This window comes from Podarcis raffonei, chromosome 11 (assembly GCF_027172205.1).
Source record: "Podarcis raffonei isolate rPodRaf1 chromosome 11, rPodRaf1.pri, whole genome shotgun sequence".
NCBI lineage: Eukaryota > Metazoa > Chordata > Lepidosauria > Squamata > Lacertidae > Podarcis > Podarcis raffonei.
The window spans coordinates 29,059,991-29,087,393 of NC_070612.1; the positions used below are offsets into that span (position 1 = coordinate 29,059,991).

At 42.2% G+C, this 27,403-nt stretch overlaps 1 protein-coding gene across 2 annotated transcripts in view; it reads right to left on the reverse strand.

Moving 5' to 3' along the window:
- The window catches only part of IQGAP2 (IQ motif containing GTPase activating protein 2), a 121,320-nt gene extending 97,589 nt beyond the window's left edge, over window positions 1-23,731 (reverse strand). The window contains exon 1 of one of the 2 annotated variants that reach the window (XM_053407670.1): window positions 23,086-23,731. In XM_053407670.1, coding sequence (XP_053263645.1) covers window positions 23,086-23,137 — 52 coding nt within the window. In that variant the 5' untranslated portion in view covers window positions 23,138-23,731. The remainder of the gene's footprint in view (window positions 1-23,085) is intronic. The other variant, XM_053407671.1, reaches the window with a different exon arrangement.
- Between the last annotated feature and the right edge of the window lie 3,672 nt (window positions 23,732-27,403).

Below are 27,403 nucleotides of genomic sequence, written 5' to 3' on the forward strand. Positions count from 1 at the left end.
ACTCACTGATTGACATGCCGTAATCATTTATATAGCTGGCACTGGGCTGTTGCCATAGCAACTGGTTTGGCTGACGTTGCACCTGTTGGCTTATCTCATACATGGGATGATTTGCGCTCAGGAAAGAAATTAATCCGTTCTTCCATGTCCAGTTCCTCCAACGAAAGCTTTTCCTTCCACTGGTTTCTTGTGACTATAAACACTAAGCTGCTTCTTAACCCCATAGCTGGGGTGCTTCCATGATCTTATATTTTTTGTACTACCTTGCCCCTCCTTTAAGGACAATGAAATGTTGGCTTAAGAATCTAAGATATCAATGAGTATTTTGTCAATGCATTCAAACCCTTATCTTATCTCTTCATAGCGTAACCAGGAAGTATTCAATTAACCAGTTTCCTGTTTTGTCTCAACCAGGAAACTTGGTTACCAGGTTCACAACAAGCCAGGATATTAAACCAAGTTCAAATTGTGGTTTCAATATCCTGGCTTTTTCTGAAGCTGGAAATTATATGAATTTTAAAATCATATAACCAGTCTACTTTTTGAGGACTCAAGCTGGCTAACAAGTCAAAATACAAAATCAATATTTCAAAGTATAAAATAATCCCCAAATTTGAATGGAAAGGGAAGATTATGGTTAATTAGAGACTTCCAGGTTAAAATTGCAGTTTACTCAAAACTGTGTGAAATACTTAATTTAATAAGCCAAGACAAGAACGATATATAATTGGCTAAACCAGCTCACTGTATCAAGTTTGTGTGTATAGGTAGAACTACACAAACCCTCAACTTTAAGAAAGTCAATTAAAAAAACAAATCTGGCAATTCTGGCATCAAGTGCAAATAGAAATGTGCACACACAAAAAGTCATCAGATAATAATGGCAAAATGGACAGAACTGCTGTTGATCCATTTGCCAATTTATTTATTGGAATACTGCCCTTAAGTACCCATGGCACTTAGCAAAAATTATAAACAAAAACAATGCAAAATCAGAACAAAAAATAAAAATAAGCAATTTAAAGCTTATTAGTTCCACATGGAGAATTTGGGTTCACTGTTCACACAGTTTGTGATATTTTGGCATCTGAAGTAACAACTTCTGGTAAAACAAAACACTTTGGCTGCAATCAGCTTATAATTTAAGTCAACAGGGAATAACTCAAGTTAATAAAAGTAGAGTTTATTCCACTGTAGTAAATTATTAGTTGCTAGAGCATTTGCTTCTTTTATCTGGGCTTCATTCCTTATCTCTTTGTTAGTGGTGCACAACCAAAACAGCTTTCAAAATAGATTAGTTTGTGCTAACTTATACTGTATGCAAGATTCTTTCTCTGTACTGATTAGTAGTGGGTTAGGCAAGGTAACTTTCATTTCTTAACTAGCTTTTCAATTATATAATTATGAAAGCTGTATGCAGCATAAGGAGTCAAGAAGGAGGGAAGGAAAAATCATGTTGTCAGGCAAGATAAGATAAACGAGACTAGAGATGACAGTCATATAATACTCTCCATTGTGATGTTTAGACAAAGGGCTCTGCATCTAGAAATCTACAAGTAACAGGAATGAGGGAAAGCAGCAGGCACTGGAAAGAGAGAGAAACAACAATGCTTAAATATAATCCACAAAAACAATTTACCCAAATAGTACAGTTCCTCCCAGGATCCAAATACATGATGATCTGGATCCAAAGAACAGTGCAACTAGCTCTGCATATTCAGGGAGGTCTGAGGATTCAATATTCCTAGCAAAAGCCACTCTTGCATTATGCCAAATTACTTTTGAAACTGCAATCTTGGTGCTCCTCCAAGTCACTCTATCCTGTACACTACTTTGTCTCTGCAAAATAGCATTTGGGTTTGCCATTCGGAAGAACCCCACTGGGCATATATCCAAACCATCTGAGCACACCTAAAGTGGCCCTTTGGGCTCTGGTCCATGTTAATAAATCTCAAAGTCACTGTTAACCCAGCTGGAATGTAGAAAGCTGCCTTATACCAAAGTCAGGCCATTGGCCCACCTAGTTCAGTACTGCCTCTACACTAACTAGCCGCAGCTCTCTGGAGTTTCAGACAAAGTCCCCAAGCCTTATCTGGAGATGCTGGGGACTGAACCTGGGACCTTCTGCATGCTCTGCCCTGAGCTACCGCCCTTCCCTGCCCATATGAAACTGCTTTATAGCCTGGCTACTAGTCCATCCAGTCCAATCTTGGCTACTGTTAAATGGTAACAGTTTTCCAAAGTTGTAGGCAAATGTCTTTCCTGCCTCAAGAGCTTTTAAATGGAGATGCCAAGGACTGAATTGCCACCTTCTCCTGCATACAAATCAATGTGTTTGATTTGTTGGAAGCCTCCCAGACTGGCTAGAGCAACCCAGTCAGATGAGTGGCATCAGGCCCAGCCCTGGTACGGCTTCCCTCTCCACGGTTCCGGTCTCAACAAGGGAGCCTGTCATGGGGGCACCTGGTTATGCCCTCTCAAAAAAAAAATGCACCTGGGGAGAGGAGCCCCCAGCCCAGCACATGCCAGGCCTCTGTGAGATATACTGTACTACTTCAAGATTACAACTTTGCCACCATGCCATAAGGTTGCCACTGACATTCAGTCTTCAGTAACTACTCTATATATAACTCATGTGCCAGATATTTTGAAAATATAGCATTAGTCTACTGTCCAGTTGAAGAAATTTCCTTTTTAAGTGCAATAATAGAACTATTAAGCAGCAATCCTAAATCGTTGACTGAAACAGGCCCCTAGCAATTGCAGGATTTGTGCACACACACACACACACACACACACCATTCCAGTATGTTTCACTGGAGGAGAAATGTTTTGTATTACTATTTTACCAACTCTTATCAATGCCATTTTTGAAAAGCTACTTTAGAATTTGAGAAAAGCTCGGCCTCTTTGAGGAAACAGATTACACGGAAAACTAGAGCTTTTCCATTTTGCTATGGCAACCAGGGTGCACGGCAGGCATGTAGACTGAACATAAAAGTTGAGCTTTGTGAGCAATGGATGTTTTTGAAATAAATAAATAAATACATACATACATAAATATCAATGTGGCAAAGTCATAATTTGCCCACCCCCAGTATCTAGGCATCTTATGAGGGAGGGATAAAAGGGAAGAATGGAAGAGAGGAAGTAAGAAAGCAAAAGATCAGTTTCATGAAACAGGCAGCTTGCCAAAAATGTGATACATTCTACTCTGCTAAATTTAACCTATGCAAAATAGATATATCTTTATATTACATAAGACTGAAGGCATTAATGAATTATTGATGGATGTTGGACTGATAAATGTTGATATGCAATCAGATTCTGGGGGTGGGGGAGCGAGGAAGACGCATACAGTGCTGATAGCTTTGTTTAGAAGAATCTCTACATAACCATCTGCAGCAAAAGATAAGCCTACAAACACATCTCTGCATTGAACTAGATGCATGTTAGTCTAGACACCTTTCAGCACATCATCTGAAGACGTGGTACAGACTAGCATATATCCTATTAAGCCACACTGTGTGCCACCCTCCAGTTTCTTATCCAAGCAAACAAGCACAGAGGCTGCCTTCACATGGCACAGTAAACCTTAGTTAGCAGCCCACCTTGCCTGCATAGATCACATTTGCTTTGCTCCTCCCCTCGCACTAGCAACTTATGATGCCTAACTAGTTTTGCCAAACCAAGGTATGTGATTAGCTTTGCTTAAACAAATCATGGTCAAGAAGCCAGGGAGTAAAACAAACCATGACTCCTCATTCTGGATGCAGCACTAAGTCAGTGGTTTGTTGCTTCCACTCACACCAGGCAGAATGAATTAAAAGTCACCCGCACATTCATGGTAAGCCACAAGTGCAATACCAAAACCATATTGTTGCAACACTGCTGGCAAATTGTCATACTGTACCAGTGTTAAACTGCATTTAATGTTGCCTTTTAAATTGTTATGACCCACCCTGGGAGCTTATGGTGAAGGGTGGGCAATAAAGCAAACAAACAAATAAACAACTGCCTTACACACTATTCCAAATTTTCAGCACAGAGATCTTAGTGCAACTGGTAAATCTAAGCCATAAATCTGTATCTGTGCTGTACCACTTCTGACAGCAAAGAAATTCAGTGAACATAAAAAAATGGCATGTTGTTGAAAGGAGTAGTGGTAACTTGGCTGGGCAGAGCTATAACCCATGACACTGCCATATTAATTTTCTACATCTAGTGAATCTCTTCGTACAAAGAAGCATTTTCACCTGGACCCCACCTGCTATCTGAAATAGAATAAGACACAGGTTGCTTTACTTTGATGATCAAGGATCTGGAAACCAAGCCTTATGAGGAACGGTTGAGGGAGTTGGCATATTTAGCCCGGTAAAGAGGAGACTGAGAAGAGATACGACAGCCATCTTCAAATATCTATTTTTTTATTTTTTTAAAAAAGATATTTATTGAGTTTTTCCACCTTTATACATTAAAAAATCAAAAAGAAAAAACAAAAAAGTTAAAAACACATAAAGTTTACAATCCTTATTTTCAATAACATATTTCCCTGACTTCCCCACACCTCTCCTTCTTATATTCCAATTCAAATTGTTAATTCAACAAGTTCTTGTCCCCAATTTTTGACCTTTTTATATTTAATTCATTTTTTAAAAAACACCAATTTTAACTTATAAACATCAGTATTTAAACATCAGTGCTCATTCTTAAAACTTTTTTCTAAAGTCGACCCAAATTCCCTTCCACGAATTCCCCAATTTTCATACTAATAACAAAACAAAATAAAAAAACAGATTATTATTCTGCACCCTTTGGAATCCCAAACCCCACCCCCCCTTTCCCGGTTTCAATCCCTAACAAATGTCCATCAGTCTTAGTCTACTATCAGCCTGGAGACCTCACGTCCGAGGCTCTTAATTCTCTCTCAATTCCTCTCTGCCGGTTTTTTTGGTAGTCCTTAATATTAAACACCAGATCTCGGAGAAGCTCTGTCCCGATAGGGTCCATATTTCTTCCAGCCAGACCTCCATACTTAAAAGTGGAGCCTGAATCTTGTTTCTTACTCCTTTTAAGTCCAAATGTCCCAAAAGCTCCAACTTTCACCTTAATCAAATTTGTAATCCATAGGTCTTCAGATCTCCACATAAGGAGATCTCTCCATTCTTCAATCTTCAATTCATTTTCATCATCCAGTACTTATTTTCCTTTGTAGCCATCATGTCAGGCCTCTGGCTCTCCTTTGTCATCTGCAACATTACATCTCCTCCTTCCTTTTCCTCAGAAACAACATATATCTCTTTCTCCACACTCTCAAATCTTTCAAGTTTCTCTTCTTGTCCAGCTGCATGGACTTCATGAGTCAAGTCCTTATCAAATTCAATGGATTTGTTTACTGTTAAGTCCAGAGTTGCAACATTTGTAGCCAAAACATCAATTTGGCCTTGTAACTTTCCCAAGAGAAGAAACACTGTCCAATTTAGCTTGAATTTTTCCTCCTTCAGCCATTCTTGTAATGTCCCAAAATCCCCTCTAGAGGGATTTTGGTTACTTTATCTTCCTTCCAGTTCAAATCCAAAAATCAAGTTAGTTTGTATCAGTTCTTCCTTGTTTTCAACAAAATATAACCAAATTGTAGCAAATATATCCAGCAGAGATAGCAGAAACAAAGTTCTCTTTTTCCTTCTTGACAGCTAATCTGACAGCTGTCAAACTCTTCTATATCTCCTCAACAGGCTCTCTCGCGGATCACTCCTGGGTCCGGGGGGGTGGCACTTCAGCTCTCAAAATTAGCTCTTATCCTCCAGTGAAATTACTTATACTGCCAAATTAATGTCTTTTACCCAATAAAGAAGAAATTCTCTCGACCTTAGTTAGCTAGTCCTTGCTTTAGATTATTTATAATACGGGGAGACAGACTTCCTGTTTGCGCCTTCCCCGATCGTGCCTAATTCAAAAAAAATTTTCTTTACAAATCCAATTTCCGTATTACTCACGGGTTGTTGCTTTTAGAGTCCAATTGTTCACAAGAAGAAGTCAGCGCTCTCCGACCATGGCATGCGGCTTCACTCCGCAGGAGAAGCAGTCGACCCATCTTCAAATATCTAAAGGGCTGTCGTATGGGAGGGAACAAGCTTGTTTTCTCCTGCTCTGGAGGGTAGGACCCATACCGATGGGTTCAAGTTACAAGAAAGGAGATTATGACTTAACATCAGGAAGAACTTTCTGACACTAAGAGCTGTTAGACAGTGGAACAGACTCTCTTGGGAGGTGGTAGGCTCTCCTTCCCTGAAGGTTTTTAAGCAGTGGTTGGATGACCATCTGTCATGGATGCTTTAGTTGAGATTCCTGCATTGCAGGAGGCTGGACTAGATGACCCTAGAGGTCTCTTCCAACTCTACAATTCTGTGATTCAATAGTACCTCAGTGAGAACTAGGCCTTAAAATTTAAAACTTTCAGAGTACTTAAGCAAACACCCAGAGATTTCACGCTGATGCTTTTGAAGTGCAATAAGCAATACCATATGCTCTCTCTTAGCACTGGGAAAATGTAAATTCACCAGGTATTGCAAATGTGTTTGGTAGATTTAAGAGGAAGTAGGTAGTGTGAGTGTAGGTGGCTTCCCACATTTATTTGAACAAAACTACTTTCTAGTTTGTAGCTGGGGAACATATATACACTCTGAAACCAATTTGCTATGTTCTGTTGCTTCCTTCTGTGTTAGAATCACAGAATTGTAGAGTTGGAAGGGATCGTGACTGTCATCTAGACCAACCCCCTACAATGCAGGAATCTTTTGTCCAACGTGGGGCTTGAACCCACAATCCTGAGATTAAGAGTCGAATGCTCTACTGATTGAGCTATCCTAGCAGAGTTAAAGTAGCTGTTGTTCAATGTGGTTCTGCACACAAAAGCCATACCAGCATGTTACTGGTAAAATAAGCCAATGAACTTTCACCTCTTGTCTTGAGCCAATTTGTATTTAGCTGGTGATCACATGAATTAAGAGCCTATGCAGTTCCAAGGTAATTCGCTACTGGACAGAGGCCAGTCAGCTATTAAAAACCAAATAGTAGTTTTATAAAACAGTTGGCTGATGCTGAAATGTCGAGAGACAAGGCTAAGTAGACAGGTTAAAATGCATCTCAATTTTATAGGGATAGTTTACAAAACTTTGCAGCTCAAGATTGTTGTCATCACTAGCAGAAAAGCAACATGATAAAAATTATCCTAAACCTGATTCACAGAACAGAATGGCATTGTTAGAACAATTTTAAAGAAAGTTATTTCCCCCTGCTTATGAATCAAGAAGTTTTGAAAGGCAATCTGGTCACGTGAGACAAGAGGCAAGCAGAGGAACACAGGTCTGGTGCAACAACAGGGAAGCTATGGTCGGCCTTAGTATTACGCCCTCATACCCAAAATATCCCCCATTGTTAAATATCTATTACAGAATTAGAACTATTGACCCAGATTAAAGTTTAGAACAATGGACTGGAGAATGTCAGTTAATGCAAAAATGAATCAATGAATATTCTATTATCTATTTCCATTAGCCACTATAATTATACATTTCAGTGGTGCAAAAGTGCAACTCCATGCCATCAAATACTCATGCACGTGTCTTGCATACATTTATTAAAACGGGGAAACAGACTATAGTTTGGAAACCAGAAGATATTTGTACCACCACACAGTTTGGACAAATATCATCATTTTGCAGAATAACCACAGAACACAACATTCTTGGCATGTTAGAGGAGGAAAAGTTGCTTGCTTATGGTGTTGAAGGGAAGCCACAGACAACTGACATGTTTTCTGTACAACTAAGCCTTGTACTTGGAAAGAGAAAAAATACCACAACAGGAAAGAAAGAAAGAAAGAAAGAAAGAAAGAAAGAAAGAAAGAAAGAAAGATTATGGCCACAGTTAGAGTTGCAAGACTGTAACTTTGATCCAGAGAAATCTAGATCTAAATAGGTATAACTGAACTTTGTGAAATATCTGAAAACCCTTCAGTTTTTGACAAGCAATGGCCAGTGATTTCAGCTCGAGTGATTTCACTCAGGTGGCAAAAGGCAGCAGCGATTGCAGTGTGGCGACAGCTATGGCAAATGAAGAGACAAAGTGCCAAATCCAAGAAGAAAACCAGCTCCAATGATGATCCCGACAATCCGGTGAGGGAAAACAGGTAAGGGCTCCAGGGTGCAGGGTGTTTAAATGGCCAGGGCACAGACCAGAGGGAAGCCTTCCTGCACCGTCAACTCTGCCCCCTGGCCCAGCCTGTATCCAAGCCTGCAGCCCCATTTGCCAATCTTGGGTGCAGGCTAGGATCCAGCTCCAGACAGGATGCCAATCCTGAATTCTCTCGTCGGAGTCTTAGAGGAGCCTCCACTGTCCTGCAATGCCGCCACACTGAGAAGGTGAATGAACTTTTCGACAAGTTGCATGTGAAACTCAAAAATTTCATAAGTGATTAACAATACAGTGCAGGGAGCTACAATATACTAAGAAAAATAAAGGCTGTATAAATAACCACGTATTCTCCAAGTAGTCTGGGTGTTTATTATTTACATTTTGCTCTTGTCATTAAAAGTTTAACACCCCAAAAACTTTGTTCACTTCTTTCTACCATGGCTTTGAGAACTCTGACTTCTTCGTATTGTTTCATCTTGACTGTGGTACTGCTTTACTTTTTAGTACACCAATCCCTCATCATTCCCCACTTTTTATTTTGTTTTCTGCCACTCTTTTTTCCTGATCCTTTCTTCACTCATCTCTCCACTACTATCAACTAGGTTTTCTTTTCCATGCCATATCCATTTAAAGTTCCCTCTCTTTGTTGATGAATGCTTGTATTTCTTCACTCTGCAGATATTCTCAGCTTCAAAAGTCAAAGGTTATAAAATCTTAATGCAACAACTGAAGGCTGATCTCAGGCATCTGTCCCTCAGATTTGCCTTTTCAACTTCTCTATTACCGTACTTCCTTATTCTTTGTACCAGAGGTAGCCTTCAGATGTTTTCAAATACAACATTCAACATCCCTGACAATGGTGGCCAGGGCTGATGGGAGTTGTAGTTTACAATCTAGAGCAGGGGTCGGCAAGGTTTACCTCACCTGGGCTGGTTCACTCCTGTGGAGATCCTCTGTGGGCTGGATTGTGAGTGTGCATGAGCATGCGCACCCGCGATTTCTGGCATCTGCGTAGACATGATTTCCAGCGCCGTGGGAGCAAGTCCCGTGCCGCACTGTGCCGGTTTAGCGCAGCGTGGGGGGGACTCGCCAAGTAGGCAGCTCGTGGGCCAGTTAAACAACCCCCATGGGCTGCTTGTGGTCCATGGGCCTTAGGTTGCCGACCCCTTATCTAGAGGGCACAGTATTGGTTATCCATTTTTTTATACACTCATCTCTAAATTATGCCTTGCTTAACTTCTGTCTAAAAGTGCCAATGGAGTATAAAAGCAGTAATAGTCATATTCACCCTTTCAAATGTCCCTAAAGGTATTCCAGGGATCAGTCAATATCCTTGGAGGGATGTTGTGGTGTTGTTGTTTCATTTATACCCCATCCATCTGGCTGGGTTTCCCCAGCCACTCTGGGCACACAAGGCCAATTCTCCCTATAATACCCTGTACTAACATTCAACTGCTTTTTCCTACAGATATAGAATATTTACAGGTCACTCATATTAGGGTAGCTATGCAAAACAATTACTTCCATTGACTAAATTTGCAGTGCACTGAAATGTTGGAAGCCGCCCAAAGTGACTGGGGCTACCCAGTCAAATGGGTGGGGTATAAATAATAAAGTGATTATTAAAATGATTTCCATCTTTGCCAATAAGTGCTCTCACATTTTCTTTACTTTGCCTCAGACAGTATCACACCAGATTAGTGATAAAGAGTGAGCTGAAAAACTGCTGGTATTTATATTTTGAATGGGGAAACAATCATGCTTCTCTGTTCCTAGTCTTTACTGCAAACTCAGATTTTTAAAATTATTTCCTCCCGCCTCCTACCAAGTTGTGCCTAATCAAGTTGTGCAAACTCCCCCATTCCATTTTAAGAATATTACAAAATGCAGATTCAGGCTTTTCCCCATCTTGCCCAACAACATTTCCTTCTCCAATTCCCTCCAACCTGCTTTTTGTTTTCTTTTGTTGTTTGCTTAGCATCCAGCCTAATGAAGTGTTTTGATAGAACATGAAAACCCCTCTTGTTTGGGACTTCAGTTTATCTTAATAAGGGGTGGTGGTGGAAAGAAGATCAACAAGGAAAAAAATAAAACCACTCTACTATTACTTTGGGTTCCCACCCCAGTTAAATTATCAACACAGCTACATGCAATCTGTGTCCAGAATAACTTCAAGTTGTTGTTTTTAACAAGTATTTCCCCAAAACTTTAAACATTATTCTAGTCTTGTGACATGGGTAAAACTGATCTCATCTGAATAGAACTCAGTATTTGTTTGGCTATTATATTTCTGTGCAATCATTAAATGAACATCATTACTGTATCCAGGAACTATACTATTGTAAACCTTATATAATAATATGCAAAACAAAATCAGCTCCAAATTCACTCTGCAAGCACAGCTGCCTATGTTCTTATATATGGGTTTGAAACAAATATACTTTTCCTTCCTTTGTCATGACAGCTATTCCAGGTTTCTTCTGCTTGGATTACTGCACATAGACCTTTTGAAGTGACATGTTTGGATTGTTTTCTTATACTTTATCCTGGGAATATTGATATATACATAGGTACCTAAGCAGCTGCATTAAACAGAGTCAGGGTCCATCTTGCTTGTTGTTGTTTAGTCGTTTAGTCGTGTCCGACTCTTCGTGACCCCATGGACCAGAGCATGCCAGGCACTTCTGTCTTCCACTGCCTCCCGCAGTTTGGTCAGACTCATGTTTGTAGCTTCGAAGATGCTATCCAACCATCTCATCCTCTGTCGTCCCCTTCTCCTTGTGCCCTCCATCTTTCCCAACATCAGGGTCTTTTCCAGGGAGTCTTCTCTTCTCATGAGGTGGCCAAAGTATTGGAGCCTCAGCTTCACGATCTGTCCTTCCAGTGAGCACTCAGGGCTGATTTCCTTAAGAATGGATACGTTTGATCTTCTTGCAGTCCATGGGACTCTCAAGAGTCTCCTCCAGCACCATAATTCAAAAGCATCAATTCTTCGGCGATCAGCCTTCTTTATGGTCCAGCTCTCACTTCCATACATCACTACCATCTTGCTTAGCATTGTCTAAACTGACTGACAGTGGCTCTTCAGGGTTTCAGACAGAGGTCTTTCCTGGTTCTACCTGGGAATACTGGGAACTGTACCTGGGATCTCTTGCACTGCAAAGCATGTGCTCTACCACAGAGTCACAACCCTTCATCATTGAGAAGACCCTCATTCCTGAAACATGCCAGGGAAAGTTCAGTAGTGTGGTTCTTTGCACCATTCTACAGACACAATACATCTGAATTACTTCAAATTGCTGAGTTTCAGAGTTAGGTTAATTGGTGGGAAAGCTTTAGATTTTCCAGCTCACACAGCTGGAACAAATCCTTTTAAAGCACAAGAGGTCACTTGCTGCCCATCTAGAATATTGGTTTTTAGTCTTCCCAATTCAATATAAGCATTTAATTCACCTTGGAAATTCCTAACAGCTTTCTCCATGATTACTTTTGATCTGATTTTAAGTTTAGAGGGAATACTTTGGCTTCCAAAGCCTGCACTTTTGAACTACTTATATTAAAAGTAAAACCAGTTTAAATTGCATTTCATTTTCTATACAAATAAATTGTTACAATAATGTCCAACAAAGTATCCATTGATATAAAAACTCATTTCCCCCACAAACAGGAATATCAGAATTAGAAACTTAAATCATTTTGAGATTCTAAGGCTCCCAATGAATTCGTACAGTTGACTGAAGGCCAATTTAGGTATTACCCAAGCGCTGCAGCTGCCACCTATGAATGGTTCTGTCTCACATCTCTCACCATTAACACTTGAAGTGGGGAACCACATAGAATAAACTTCTCCAGAATAGTCCACACCAATCCTGAAGCTGTTTAGAGGCTAACAGCACTGATCCAGAAATTTTCTGAATGACTCACCTGAATGGCTGTCATTCCCCAAACCCGATTATATGCATTTTTCTATAAGGCATGGGGCCAGACCACATGGAACAACGAACCACACTGAAGAAAAACATATCACTCAGTTTTTTTAATTGGTCCAACAAATAATCAGAAGCAACATTCTGGCTTTACTTAGAACACCTAATTCCAAAACTCTTAATATTCTGGCTCAAAGTTCTCAAATAGTAACTGGGAAAATTCTCCCAATACAGGGTAACAAGGCGGCCAATAAAAGGGCATCAAAATAGGTTAGGAAGGACCAACTTCCAAAGTTTTCCACCAATAAATTGACAGCAATTTCTTGCCATCTATCCCCAGCACACAAGTCTCTCACAACAGCCCAATACCAGTTATTCCATACTCTGTCCTGTGTCTTGGCAGCAGATACAGGCAATTTCGACATTCCGCACTGGTTTGCTCCAATTTATTTATTTATTTATCTATCTATCATTTAATTACATTTGTATACTGTCTTTCATCCAAAGATCAAAGGGTGGTTCACAACATAAACTGCTACTCATCCAAAGATCAAACTGCTACTCTCTTATAGTTCCATGCTTCCCTGACACTTATTGTTTCTAATTTAAAGTCTATTAACATGAACCCAGGTATAAAGACACTAATGTCTTTAACACTCTGTTAATCCTTTGCAAGCTACCAATTCCTGCAAAAAAAGCTTTCAGGCCTAATGAAGGTTAAAGAAACAGCACTCCCGTTCATGCCCACTTCCTGAATGCTGCTGCTAGAAAGCTAAGCTTTGGGGAATGTGGATAGAAGCAGCTTGGAATGCGTACCCCAAATTTATTTGCAAGGCAAGCCTAAAACCAAAGTTCAAATGGATTTTAAGCTAAGATAGCAAGAACACCCCTTATTTCCAACCTGAATCCCATCCCAAAATTCAGCAACATCACTACATGTGGATCACTAACCATCTCAGATTAAAGCAGACATGAGAAAGGGATGGCTCGATGCCAGCTGTCAATTTGTAGCGAGGTTGTCATCTAAATTGGTTTTGCAAAGGACTCCCCACTCCAAAATCTGGGAAATCCCCAAAAAAATCCACACAAGTCTCCTGTTGCCAAGCTTTCCCTTTCACACAACAGCTTTGACTGCAGATTTTTTCACTCGATTTTTTACCCAGACAGCTCTATTTACAGTGCCAGCAGCAGTTTTTGATCCAGGCACATAAAATCCAAGAATGGCTGTGCATTGGTTAAGACAATATTTTCCCCTACCCACAAAAACCTGCCCTTGTGTCATTGGATTCACTTCTGTTGAGCCTCATAGTCATAACATTAGATTTTGCTCAAAAAGCCAGGGGAGAATTGATTATGGAAGTGCTTTCCTCTCTTTCCACCTACACACACACACACACACACACACACACACACACAGTGAGAGCCTCATACAGTCAATGTCTTGCTGTAAGCCCAAATATCCCTTTGCGCCACCATCTTGAAATGAAGCCAGTAGTGCAAAGGATCTTCCTCTGAAGGCAGGGATCAAGTCACACCTACAAAGAAACCATTTTCCTGACACCAGGCCAGGTGAGTGACATGTGGGACAACATTGCCCACTTGTCAAAATGGCACATTGGGCAGCTTCTGTTCCCCACTCTCTGCTCCCCATGTCTCTGGTCAGGAAGTGAAAGAGGAATCAGCACAGGATAAGTATTCAGAGTGAATAAAACTAAACTGTAATGCCTTGATCGCACAGTACCAGCGACTTCTAAATGGCAATTTTCCACAGTGGCCATATTTGAACAAATGCATGTTAATGTAGTAAAGACACCAGTTCAAATTAACAAGTTTGACATGTTTCTTGCTTCAATTTCAATTCAATTACTATATAAACCACAAAATTAAAGACATGTGGCAGCTTAACAAACCAAAATGTAAATTCATTATGTTTTGCAGAATACCATGTGAGGTGGTTGTGCAAACTGGCTACTAATTCTGTAAGTAAAAATGATGAGTGGATTAAATAAATGGAAACCCGATCTAAGTTTTCCCTTCCCCATCTAGAAGGAAAGACACAATGACCACACATGAAAGTCCAGGAAGTTAGAAGAGAGGGTATAGCTAAAGGCAGATATCACACAACCCACAGCTATAATAAATAATAATAATAATAATAATTTATTTATACCCTGCCCATGTGGCTGGGTTTCCCCAGCTACTCTGGGCGGCTTCCAACAAAAGATTAAAATACAATAATTCATCAAATATTAAAAACTTCCCTAAACAGGGCTGCCTTCAGATGTCTTCTAAAAGTCAGATAGTTGTTTATTTCCTTGACATCTGATGGGAGGGCGTTCCACAGTGCGGGTGCCACTACCGAGAAGGCCCTGTACCTGGTTTCCTGTAACCTCACTTCTCGCAGTGAGGGAACTGCCAGAAGGCCCTCGATGCTGGACCTCAGTGTCCGGGCTGAACGACGGGAGTGGAGACGCTCCTTCAAGTATACTGGGCCAAGGCCATTTAGGGCTTTAAAGATCAGCACCACATTTGTGGCTCACATTTAAGCAACTCCTCTCTGTGAGGAAGAAGGTGGCAGATCATAGCCATATGGTACCTTGGAATCAAAAAGGTGGCAGCCCTATAGCGACTCCTTCACAAGCACATCTCACCTCATGAAAATGACGTGGTAAAAGTTATCACCCAGGGAAGAACGTCACAAAATAATGCAAGTGCCTAGTCAATATAGGACAGAAGCATTAAAAGCAGAGTTGACGTATTATCACATATGGATATCAGAACTATGCAATGTTATCAGGTCTTTGTTCTTATCTTCTGGTTCCCACATGTGCAAGTGCTAATTATGAAGCAATCACAGTTCATATCAGGAAGTGACAACAATACTCCCTTCATAGCCTGTTCTACTCCAGTGGTTTAGAACTACCACCAGCCAACCTCTTGAAAACTGCTGAGGGCCTTGGAAGATCACTTCATGCCCTTTCTGCCTATTGTAGCAATTGTAATGTGCTGTGCTGGACGAGGTATGATTTTTAATTGTATTTTTATGCCTTTTTATTTCTTATAATTGATTTTATTGTATTCCAAGTGCTTCCTTCCCCCCTCCTCTCCAAAAAAGAAAGAACATCACTTCAAGTCTGTCTGGTTTACCTTATGGGCAGACAGGACCACTGGGTTCACAAACACTGCTCCCACTGTTCTTCAAAGACGTGCCACAGACCACCATCAGAATAAAGCTTGCAGTTCTTATATTAGAAAAGATGGAAATTAATTTTAGGTGGTGCACTATGCAAAAGAGACAACAGAAGCCAAACAGTAGCATTGCCTAGTTGCTGAAGGGCATGTAGCTCTCAAAAAGTAAACTTCTATCTTCACCAGGTAGATAGTCCATTTCTTCCAGTTTTAGGATTCTATTGCTTGGCAGATATATTTAATATCCACCACAACACAAAAATAGTAAAGGTCATTTTGGCCTGCAAGAAAAATCCCAAAATCCTAAGTAAGCTTTTGAATACTCCGGAACTTGTATTAGGATGATGAAATGTACCATCCAGGCCAGGCATAGGCAAACTTGACCCTCCAGATGTTTTGGACCACAACTCCCATCATCCCTGACCACTGGTCCAGCTAGAGATGATGGGAGTTGTAGTCCCAAAACATCTGGAGGGTCAAGTTTGCCTATGCCTGATCCAGGCCACTGAAGAGCTCTGGAGCTTCCTTGTGATTTTGTAATGTTATGGTTGGCCTAACAAAGGCATTAATTACTAACTGTGGATTTTTCTGATGAACCAGCACAACTTCCTTTACTTTTTGTGTGATTTTGAGACCACACAATTTAGCCATTCGGGACAGGGATCCTAAAACTGGACCATGATACTAGTTGTGAATGCTTTTAAGGTATTTTCCTTCAGTAAAATTCAGACATTATGTGGCCATCCTCGTTTAGCAGTTACTCATTAACTATGAATAAAAAAAGGTGAAGATAAACATGTCTGGCTGCCAAATTACAGTCATCAATACTTGCACCTAACTGAGAACTGTTTGAAGAAACCCGCAGTAACTGGAAAACACTGGGTACACCTAGAAAGTACACATACAGCTCACTCTTTTATTTTAAAGAAGAAAAGCTATCCCATTCAGGTTTCTCTTCACCTGATAAATCCATTACTATATGAAAGTTATCCGCTTATCCACTTTGGGAACCATGTATTTAAATAGTGATACATTTTCAAGCAGTGGACACAACTAAAACACAAGTTAAAGACAAGTTCCGTGGCTCTCAAAGGGAAAGCCAAGCATGTGCTTAAATTATCCCAATGTGAAATCAAAGGAACTTTCATTAAGTGCTTCACTTGGCTGAACAATGCTTCAAATAAAGTGTTATGGTTAATGGCTGTAGCTCCTTAAGAGCAAGCGATACATCTTTGCATTGCTAAGAATTCAAATCTACTCCAAAATGTGCAGCTGCTGATTTTTTTAAAGAGTTGTGGATCAAGAACTTCAGCCTATCCAGTTCTTAGCATGCAGTCAAGCATGAGTACTATTTTAAAAGAAGGTGGTCACAGATGATGTAGTTGCATTGCTACTGAAATTGTGGCCATCATCATGCATTTCACTTCATTCACCTCCTAACTCTGATCTCAGGTGGTCAAGCACCTGTGAGTCTGGAGGTGAAACTGGGCTGCCTCAAAACAAGGTTGTGCTTCTACAGTATTGTGCTTTCTACATTAAGTATTTGGCAGTTCCCTAATATACTTCTAAAGAACTGCACACACTTTAATGTGTAGAAGAACAAAACAAAAACATTGCTATCAGTTCGGCAGACTTATGGATGTAGAGGGAAAATAAATGAGAAAATAATACGAGTATTTTAGACTATGGCATTAGATACTGCATCTGAAACTGCAGCAACTGCAGGGTCAAGATCACTCTGAAGTACTGCAGTAAGTATATAAGAAGAGCCCTGCTGGATCAGGCCCATCTAGTCCAACATCTTGTTCTCACAGTGGCGAACAAGATGCCCGTGGAAAGCCTGCAAGCAGGACATGAGCGCAACAGCATTCTGCCTACCTGCGATTCTCAGCACCTGGTCTTCAGAGGCGTACTGCCTCTGACAGTGTAACATAGCCATTGTGGCTAATTGCAATTGACAACATTGTCCTCCATGAAGTCAAGCAATTTGTGTAGCCTGTTGGTCACACTGAATCCTCAAATCCTCCAGCGATTCCTCCCCCACAGTGGGAGTCAGTAACCACTGGACTGCACAAATTAATTCTCCTGGCTACCAAAGGATGCAATGCAAGCTGTAAAGTGAGTTTTCTTTGCAGTCCGTGCTGCCACATGGTAGGCACAATTATGTGCGTTAGCCAGAGTTCAGTCAGCTTTGGAGTGAGATTTGCACCATGTGCCCAAGCCTTTGTCTGGCTTGCTTCATGCCTCAGAACTCCCCAGAATACCAAGGAACTTCTCAGTCTCTACAACACTGAGGAGGCTGTCCTGGAGCTGCTCATTTCATCTTGCTATTACATAAGGATTGTTGTCTTTCTCCTCTGAAAGATCCCCCAGAGCATTCAAGAACCCTTCAGGTTCCATCAGTCTCCAAAGGTGGGCTATCTGAACAGGGAGTGCAACCATTACAAGGAGTGCATTTCACCACCATCTTTGGTCCATCCCACATATCACTCACAGTAAAGACCAAGTCAAGGGCGTGCCCTGCCCAATGTGTTGCACCAATGACTATTTTGAGGCAGCCCCATAGCTGTCATGAAGTCTTGAGCTCCATTTGGATATGAAGTCACCTAGGACTAAGTCCCACAACACTACACCTGTACCTCAGCTTGCATAGTCAGGATGTCACTGGGTTTTCAATAGGCCAGCAGCATCCCCTGGCCATTTTTCTGGCCCAACACTAGGAGCAGACCCTCTAAGGTCATCCCATGATCAATAGGTTTTCTGGTAAAGGAGATGGTGCTTCTATTAACAGCAGCAACAACAACAACAACAACACACACACACACACACACACACACACACACACACTGAGTCTGGTCTGGAGCTGTATCAAGTACCCAGATGCACAAAACTGAGTTAGGTAGTACTGGTAGTACACACCAGGTCAGTCCTTTCATCCAAAATCAAGTCACAGATGAGCATGGTTTCATGAATTGACCTAACATTCACTAGCAACACCAACAAACCAGAAGGCTCAATGGATAAGTTACCAGATGTTCTATAGGAGTAGGAGGAGTTGGGCAGCAGACAGAGACCAAACATCTAGGGCTCTCTGCCCCCGATGGTGATCAGCTATTACATTCCAACTATACCTTCCCTAGCCCACTACCACTGACATTGGGACAGCTTCTTGCAAGATCAGGAAGAAGGATGAGTCTGGGCCTCACCAACCACTGGAGGCAAGAGGTGAGGGGATGAGGGCACTTACCATAGTATTAGCAAATGAATTTGCTAGCACTGTTGCACACTAGCGTCAATGCAGTGTTGTCAAGCTCCCCATGCTTACAATATTTGCACATTCACTTGCAATAGCAAGTGTCCTCCCCTTCCCATAATCAGTGAATTTGCAAACATGTTAAGCATGGAAAACCAGACAACACTGCAACAACATTAGCCTGAAAAAGCAACCTTTTCCTATTCATTTTTATAGCTAGTCACAACAGACAAACAAAGCACAGGGACATCTTCCTCCCTGACTTAACTTTCTAGCTGCAGTTCATCTGTGGGTTCTCTCTGTCAAACACACACACACACTTCCTCTTCAGAACACTAATCTCAGTCCAACCCCAGCAAGCAGTGATAGGAGTCTTGACAGGCCCCTGAAAAGAATCTTCCAGAAATTATTGATCACTGAGAAATTATCAGTTTGCTTCCATACTAGCTGTTGTGTCTTGAATCATCAGCCACTCAACTGATCTCAAGCAATCAAGTACATTACAATGGCCACTTAACATATTGTAAAGCTTGAGAAACTAATTTATGGCATACGTTCACATAGAAAAAATGCACTTCAAAAGTAAAGAACATGTGATAAAACAGGCTCTTATGAAAGATCAGACAATATATCAGACAATTATTAACTAAAGTGCAGTAACACAAAAAGGACACATTCTACCCCAGCCAACTTAAAGATGAACACCAAAGTACGCAAAAAGATCAGAGGGAAATAAAACATGCCTGTAAACCTGCAACTGAGGAAGACGCTTCATGTATCTGATAAAGTTTTTCCCAGTCCACAAAAGTTTATAATAAAATGTTTTAACCTTCAAGGTACTTACAAGTTTTGATGCAACAAACTAACATGGCTACCCCTCTGGAGTTACAAAACCTCTCAGTTGCCACAACAACTCTTAAAATATCAGTATGTTCATATTTAAAACATAGTAAACTACAACACACAAGTCCGTGTGGAATTTTAATTTATCTACATTATAATCACAGCAGTGGTTTTAAAAATAAAATATCACATGAAGTAAAGAAGACTCGGGAGTGGGTGGGGGAGAACCTAAAAGCCCTACAGCCTTTCTTATTTTCTTTGCAAAACACTGATCTCCAAATATAGAACAAGTTAGCTAGACTGACTCAAGTTTGATTGGCAGCTGACAGCAAAAACTTATTAGCAAATAATGTAAAGCATGTGTCAGAAACAGAACTGAATGTCAGAAATAACTGTATTGGTATTATTCCAGTGACAAAGTGTAGGGTTTAAGAGCTCAGCAGACTTGGGCTTAAATCTCAGATCATTTCAGTGAGCAACTATGGGCAGGTCAGAAGGCTACTTCCTGCATTGTTTTTAACATGTACACGTAAGAAGATGTGCATGCAACATAAGGCAGATACACTTGTTAGTGAGTTGGCATTGGCCACAGTTGCTCACTGTGCTTGGCTCCATGTTGAAACCAGAAGTTGCCTCCCACCTCAGTTCCCTATCTGATGAGTATCCTCTACTTTTTGTGAGAATGAATATATTATTTCTTATTTATTTCTTACATTTGTATCTCATCTGTTCCTCCAAGGTCACCTAGTGAGCTTCACAGCTGAGTGGGGATTCAAAACTATATGTCCCAGGTCCTAGTCCAACACTCTAACCATTGCACCACACTGGCTCTTACCATCAAGGTCAATGAAAAGCAAAACTCATAAAGTACAACTAGCTTGCTTCAGAAGAGTTGTGGTATAACTTTTCAGGTATACCCCACTTGACTGTGAATAAAAACCCCATCAGGTTATTTATCACAATAAGATGTGATTTTGGTAACTGGAAGAGTTAACAGCCATGCAACACAACATAACATTTGAGTAAGTATGAATATTTTTTTAAAAAAACAAACAAACATGGGAACACCCAAGCATTACAAACTGTCAGGACCAGTTTATTTGCTCTGCCCTGTATGTCAGCACATATTTCCCACCACCATTAGAGAAGGGAAAATCAGGTTACAGGAAAATGAGGTGCAAGTCCGGAAGACTTGGCCATGGCAAGATGGGACTTTGAGCTTAGCTTCTTTCAAGATCACCTTTTTTGTAAGCTACTTATTAGTTACTCTATGACTGGGAGATTCTGGTTTTGCTTGTCACTTTGCTACCATGAGTAATACAATGCATAGTATTCAATACACCTGAAACTAGCAGAGGCTTAAAAACTGTTCTTGGAAACTGTTCCCTTAGCTCAGTTCTGCCAAAGAAGAACAACTGTTTCCTCTGTTTGCAGCTTTATGTTGCTATCACTCTCAGAAAGGTACATCTTTTCTCAAACCACTTCCTGGCTCAATCTGAAGGAGAACTCTGAACTTCTGCCATGGAGCCTCGTGGTGTGCTTTGTAGGCAATTATTGCCAGAGAAAAGAGCATGTACTTCAGCCAAAATCATGGCCTCTTGAGGATCTCAGCAGCAGTAGGTGGTATTAATGCAGGTTGGGACAGGGCAGCAGGAGGAAGAAGAACAATATATCATTATGTGCTTTTCCTATATGTTACCCAAGCGAGTTAGCGTCAGCAGTCATCAAGGTCATAGAAGCCTTGTGAATTAGGATAGCTAGCTTGCCACAACCAGGGAACAAAATATATAGCCAACCAGTTCAAAAGCTTTAACGAAAGCTGACTTTTCAGGATTGTGAGCTCATCAACACAACACCAGTAAGCAAAGGTCCTCTAAAGTAAGGTGTCTTTATTATGAAACTGCACTGTGCTGTTCTGAAACCTTGGAGGTTTCATCAGAGTGGGGCACCTGGAGGCAAGGCTGGTGCATTCTATATGCTTTATCATTTGAGGCTGACACCCAGGGGTCGTGCAGGGCTTGTAGCTAAAATTTTGATACAGGCTTCTTAGAATTTTAAGAGCCCAAACTCTGCCAGGCAAATGTGGGACATATCAAGGAATGGGAACAGTCAAAGAACACGGCAGTTGCCTGTTGCAATATTGCAAGTTTAATAGCACATTCAGCTGGGGGTGGGGGTGGTAAACAGTTGCAACAACAGGCACACCTTTGCTGCCCAGCCAGAGCAGCAGTTAACTGTCATGACTCCTCCCTGCCAAGGTGCAGTGGAAATTATAGCTGGGAGACAATGTCAAGGCACTCTGTGTTCTCAGCACCCTCCCAACATAAACTCTTCAGGCATAAAACACGATACAAGCACATTATACTCTAATTTAACTTTGCATCCCCTTCAGATGTAATACCAAAGATCTTTTGATTAATGGTGCAGACTTCCAGCTCCTAAAGATAAAACAAATCCAGAAATTCCTTCACTTCTAGGAGGAATTAGGGAAGCGGGCACACGCAAATTAGAACTGCTTCGTACATAATTTTTAACCACATATCTATTTTTTTAATGCTAAAGAAGGGGGGTGCATATTTTGCAAATGTATGTGCAAAATGAGATGTTGAACAGAAGCCTTTGTTGGGGGAATCAATTGGTCATTACTCCCTGCATGGCATTTCTATAGGGATATATTCACATCCCTAAGTCCCATTTATCTAAATGGAGCTTATTAGCTCTGAGTGGACATGTATAGGATTACAGTGTTAAGCACCTCTATGCACGCTTGCTTGAGAGTAAGTCCTAGAGATCTCAAGGAGCTTATTTCCAAGCAAATACAGTATGTGATTCACTTGTGTTTGGAATCCTTGCCTTAACACATTGCATGTACAGTGGTACCTCGGGTTAAGTCCTTAATTCGTTTTGGAGGTCGGTTCTTAACCTGAAACTGTTCTTAACCTGAAGCACCACTTTAGCTAATGGGGCCTCCCGCTACCGCCACGCCGCCGGAGCACGATTTCTGTTCTCATCTTGAAGCAAAGTTCTTAACCTGAGGTAATATTTCTGGGTTAGCGGAGTCTGTAACCTGAAGCGTCTGTAACCCGAGGTACCACTGTACACTCTATAGCAGAACTATTTCTCCCCAGTAAAACCCCGACAACTTAAAAGAGCATTTAACATCAGATTTCTTTCTATCCAAGTACTCCGCCAGCAGAAGAGTCTTCAAAAAGCAAGCAAGCAAGTTCTCTCTCAGCCTGCTTGCTTGTCGAGAGATTACAGGAGCCACACGGACACCGCGCCATCAGCTTGTGACACCTTGACCTATGAAATCCTTCCTGCTGGAGCAGCGCAGGGAGGGAGAGGAACCATCCTGCAAAGCGCTCAGGTAACAAGCCAGCGACAGGTGTTTCCCGTCGCCTCCACCACAAACAGCGCCCCCAAGGACACCTCTCCTTCCCGCACACGTGTCCCTCTGTGCAGCAAGGGCGGCCTCGACACCTGAGCGCTTCGGGAGTCCCTCCCCAGAACCCCACGAAACAGAAAAGAGCGGGGGGGGGGGAGAGAGAAACACGTCTGTACGCGCGTGCGTGTGCAACGCCGCCGTCCCGGTTCGGTGCTCCATTTTGGCGCAAACCCAAATGGAATCACTAAAGTGAGTTGGCAGCGAGCGAGGCAAGTCAGCGCCGGGGTACTTACAGCCATAGCGCGGTCTCTGCAAGGCCGGCGAAGAGGGCTCCTCATAATGCATTCTCCCGGCTCACAAACTTCTCGAACCAGGAATAATCCGCTCTTTCACCGTCCTGCCGCCGCCGCTGCTCCACAAACACACACGCACAGTAGGGGGAGCCGCCTGTTCCTGCCGCGCACTCCTCGTCTCTTCCGCAACAGCCCTCCAGGCAGTCTCGGTCGTCCTCGCAGCCGCTGCCTGAGGCTTCAGAAGCAGACGACGGGGACCCAGTCTCTGGCAGTCGGCGGACACCAAACCTGAGGCGAGCGAGCGGGCGGGAAGGCGCGCCTTCCGTCTCCTCCTTCTCGTGCAGCCGCCGCCGCCGCGCGCAAATGAAGTTGGGCGCAGGCTGAAGGGCGGCTCTCGCCTCCTGCTTTCCCTCCCCCTCTCTGATTCGCTCCTTCGCGACCAGGACTCGTCCCTTTTACCTGACTCGCCTCTTTGAGCGCTCGGCGCCCTCTCGGGCCAGGCAGCGGCGGCGACAGATTAGCTCGTTGTTCCTTGGCGCGCTCAGCTCTTCCCTGAGGGAAGCCGCCAAAGTGAACTCCTTTCTCCACCCCCAGCGCGCTTCCTCTCTTCCTCGCTTCTCCCCGGCCCCGTTATTTAGGGGGGGGGGGAGGAACAGAGCCTGCTCCACAGCGACCCCTCCCGCCTCCTGCCAGCGGCCGTCGACGCAGCCGGGTGGGCCGAGCCCCCTCCTCTCCTCAGCTCGCAGCCTGCGCCCGGGGAGCGCCGAGGGGAGGCCAGGCGAGATGCCTCCGGCCGGGGGGCTCTCCGCTTTCCACTTCACCGGCCTCACCCGTCTTGCCCCGGTGTGTGGCTTGTGCGCTTTGCACCACAGAAGTTTAAAATAAAAACTGAAAACGCACGCACGTCAGGAAACAAAAGAACTCGCCTGTTTTCATCCTATTTCTGTCCCAGGCAGTTGCTGGGTTACAGAGAAACGCTCTTCTCCCCCCCAAAGATACTTGACCAATAAGCACCTCCTTCCAGAAATAGAAAGTCTTGCCTGCGTTGTGAGGAGCACCTTGTTCGCGGCGCTTAGGCTTCACCGTTACAGGCTGGAGTTTCGCTCCTTTCAGTGCTCAGGTTTGGAACATATTTTATTATTCTTTACTGATGACATTTGTATGCCACTTTTGTCCTCCAGGTCGACCCAGGTTCAACAGTACATGGTTCTCCCTTCCCCATTTTATCCTCACAACAACCCTGTGAGGTAGGCTAGGTTGAGGGACACCAGGTGAGCTTCATGGAGCGGAGATCAAAACCTGATCTCCCAGGTCACAGTCCCAACTCTCTAAGCATTACACTACTCTGGCTCCCCTAGGTAGTGAAATGAAAGTGTTCTTGAACAAGCATGGAAAGGGTTTCTTTCCTTACTCAAGGACTAGGGTAAATCCTCGCGCATCAGAGACTGACAGTGCAATCTTAACAGTGAGAGGTTGTGGTTTCTCAACCCACTCCAGCTGGTGTTAAACCAGAGTAACTAAAGGATGGTGGCTGAGGGGAAGTCCTGCTGGTTTAAGATAAGCTGAAAGAAGTTATGCATGGGGAATGGGGTGTGTTGGCAGCAGAGAGAAGGATAAACAAAGATATACTGCATCCTAATGCCCACCCATGGAAGTCAATGTATTACATCTCTCCAAATGTAGATGTAACTAAATTCACCCCATAAGACACAATGTAAGGGCAGAAAATGAACCTGCCCAAGCCCCGTTACAAAGAATAGTTGGACTGCAGTTTTGCTAAATCTGTGATCTTAAACCCACTTTCCTGGGAGTAAGCCCCACTGAACTCTGAGTAGACATGCCTAGGTTTGCAACCTTACACAGGGTGTTTACCTGCCAGATTAGAGTTGCTCTGCTCAGCTGCAAATAGGCCACACACATTTAAAGGGAGATTTCTTCACGAATAGGCATGACATAGGATTCTATTGTAACTAAGACTGGCTCCAGTAGGAAACCGAGTAACTTTCCAAAAAAAAATCTTAACATATTAACTGATATGTCAGATTGTGGACTGTTCAAGAAATCAGGAAGGATGATTTCCATATAACCCCATGAGTCTCTTTTTAGGAGTGAAGCCATGGCCTGGGTACAATACCACCTGCTTCAACCTTTTAGAAAATATGAATTCACACAGTCGTGTATCTGAAGCAGCTGCTCAGTGCATGTAGCCATTCGCTGTTTAGAATGGTCATATTAACAGCTTCTAAAAGATCCACCTTTTCAACATAACCTGTGAGCATGAAGCTGGAGAGCTACAAAGAATACAAAAGTGTCTCCCTATTATCTATGTCTTGCTTGTGGTTGGGTTCCATGACTCACTGAGTCAATGTTTCAAAAAGTAATAGGAAAAAGAAAGGCTTTCGTATTTATCTCCAGGCTTTGACCCTTCTAAACAAACAACCACAAAAAAGCTTCACTCTGTTAGTTGAAAATGAAAATAAACAAGCTACTGTTCACTTCAGAGAACTACAGCTTAAGTAACTACTGAATTAGAGCCTAGTTAAAGAAAACATAAAAGCAAGCAAAAAAAGATGGTCTTAAAGTAATCAACACACCTTCTAATTACTGGGGGGAGTTCAAGCTAGGGCCCCCCCGCCCATAGCAGCACAAATGATAGATTCATCAGTATATAAATAAACTTTGTTGATGGGTCTCTGGGCTCCTGGCAATGTATCTTGGATGCAGAACAGGAAATACTCCTTCCACACTAGCATTTTCATCTAGAATTGTCATCTTTTTGCTCATTCACTATGTATAGACTAGAGCGTCCGCACGATCTCATTGCTAGCTTGCTGCATTTCAATGTGTGATAAAATACAGTTGCAGCACCATCCTGCCTAGCAGGGACAGGCAAATTAAAACTACTTCCAGCATGGTAAGTGTACACCTAAAGTTGATCCCAGGCAGGAAACAAAACTGTTAGGTATGTCCCAAGCAAAGACTACACTACAGCTGTGTACGCACCATAAATTTAAAGCACCCTTCCCCCCAAAATCCTGAGAAATGTAATTTACCCCTCACAGAGCTACAATTCCCAGTATCTTTAACAAACCACTCATAGGTTGTTATGTTTCCATCACAGCAGCAGCCCCAGTACATATTGCCCTGTGTTCAGTGATGCAGTTAAGGGGTGAATGTGGAGAAATGCAGCTTTGAGACTCTCTTCGTAGCAGAAGTGATGTCCTCTGTTCCAAGCACCAGGTGAATTAATGAACTCTCCTTGCTCTGGCAAGGGAATGAGAAGACAATGTGATGACAATCAAGCAGAGGCTGTGCAATTATTTCCTTTTTATTTAATGAGGTTCCTTCTTCACACTGGCCGTGTAACGAGTGACAGTTTTCCACAAGTTTCTTTGCAATTCCAGTTATAAGCTAAAGGTTGCATTTCAGCTGGCTGCAGATCTTTTGTGAAACCTCAATGCATTTTATGCTGAAACTACGCAATCAGAAGTTAAGCGAAACTGTGTTAAGTGGGACCTATTCTCAGGTGACTATGCATAGCATTGCAGTCATGCTGATCTTAGCAAAGGTGTTTATGTGTCATTATGAGCTCCTGCACACATAATTTTACCATAACACCACTGCCTTCCTTTCCACTTTATCAAGCTACAGGCTTAATCTGAGGAGCTTCAATCACATATGTAAAAGGATCCTGTGCTGACTCAGAAATTGGACTGAGCAAAACTGAAAAGCGAAAAAAGAAGAACCAACATATGGAATATTTTGTCAGAATTTATTAAAAAAAAATATGGACAAAAGCCATTCCCTAAATGCGAAACGTTTAATGATTTCTGCAAAATAATGCTTAAGAAGAGCTCAGTTGGGAAGAGCTGAATCATCAGTCCAGGAATAGAAGGACAGCAAAGATAAATCTGAAAAACAAGACAAATCTTGTGGTTTACAAAACAAAACAGATTGCACAATGTTGTGCAGGAGATGCCCCTCCTGTCCTGCCAGCACTCCACCCTAAGTATATCCTTCCCAAATCTTTCAGCACAGAAACACTTTCCTATGAATGAAGCACATGCTATTCATTTGTTGCCACCTTGCAGCTGACAGATTTCAGCAAAAGATCAAATTAAACCATTTGCTACAAGAGCATAGAACACAATATGATTCCTGCTGAGACCATCTTTGATGAGCTCAGCAATAGACCATTTCAGCCCATGGTGGAAATCAGCAAAGGACGAGGACTGTTGAATGTGTCTGCTATGATCTGATAATAAAGGTAAAGGTAAAGGGACCCCTGACCATTAGGTCCAGTCGTGACCGACTCTGG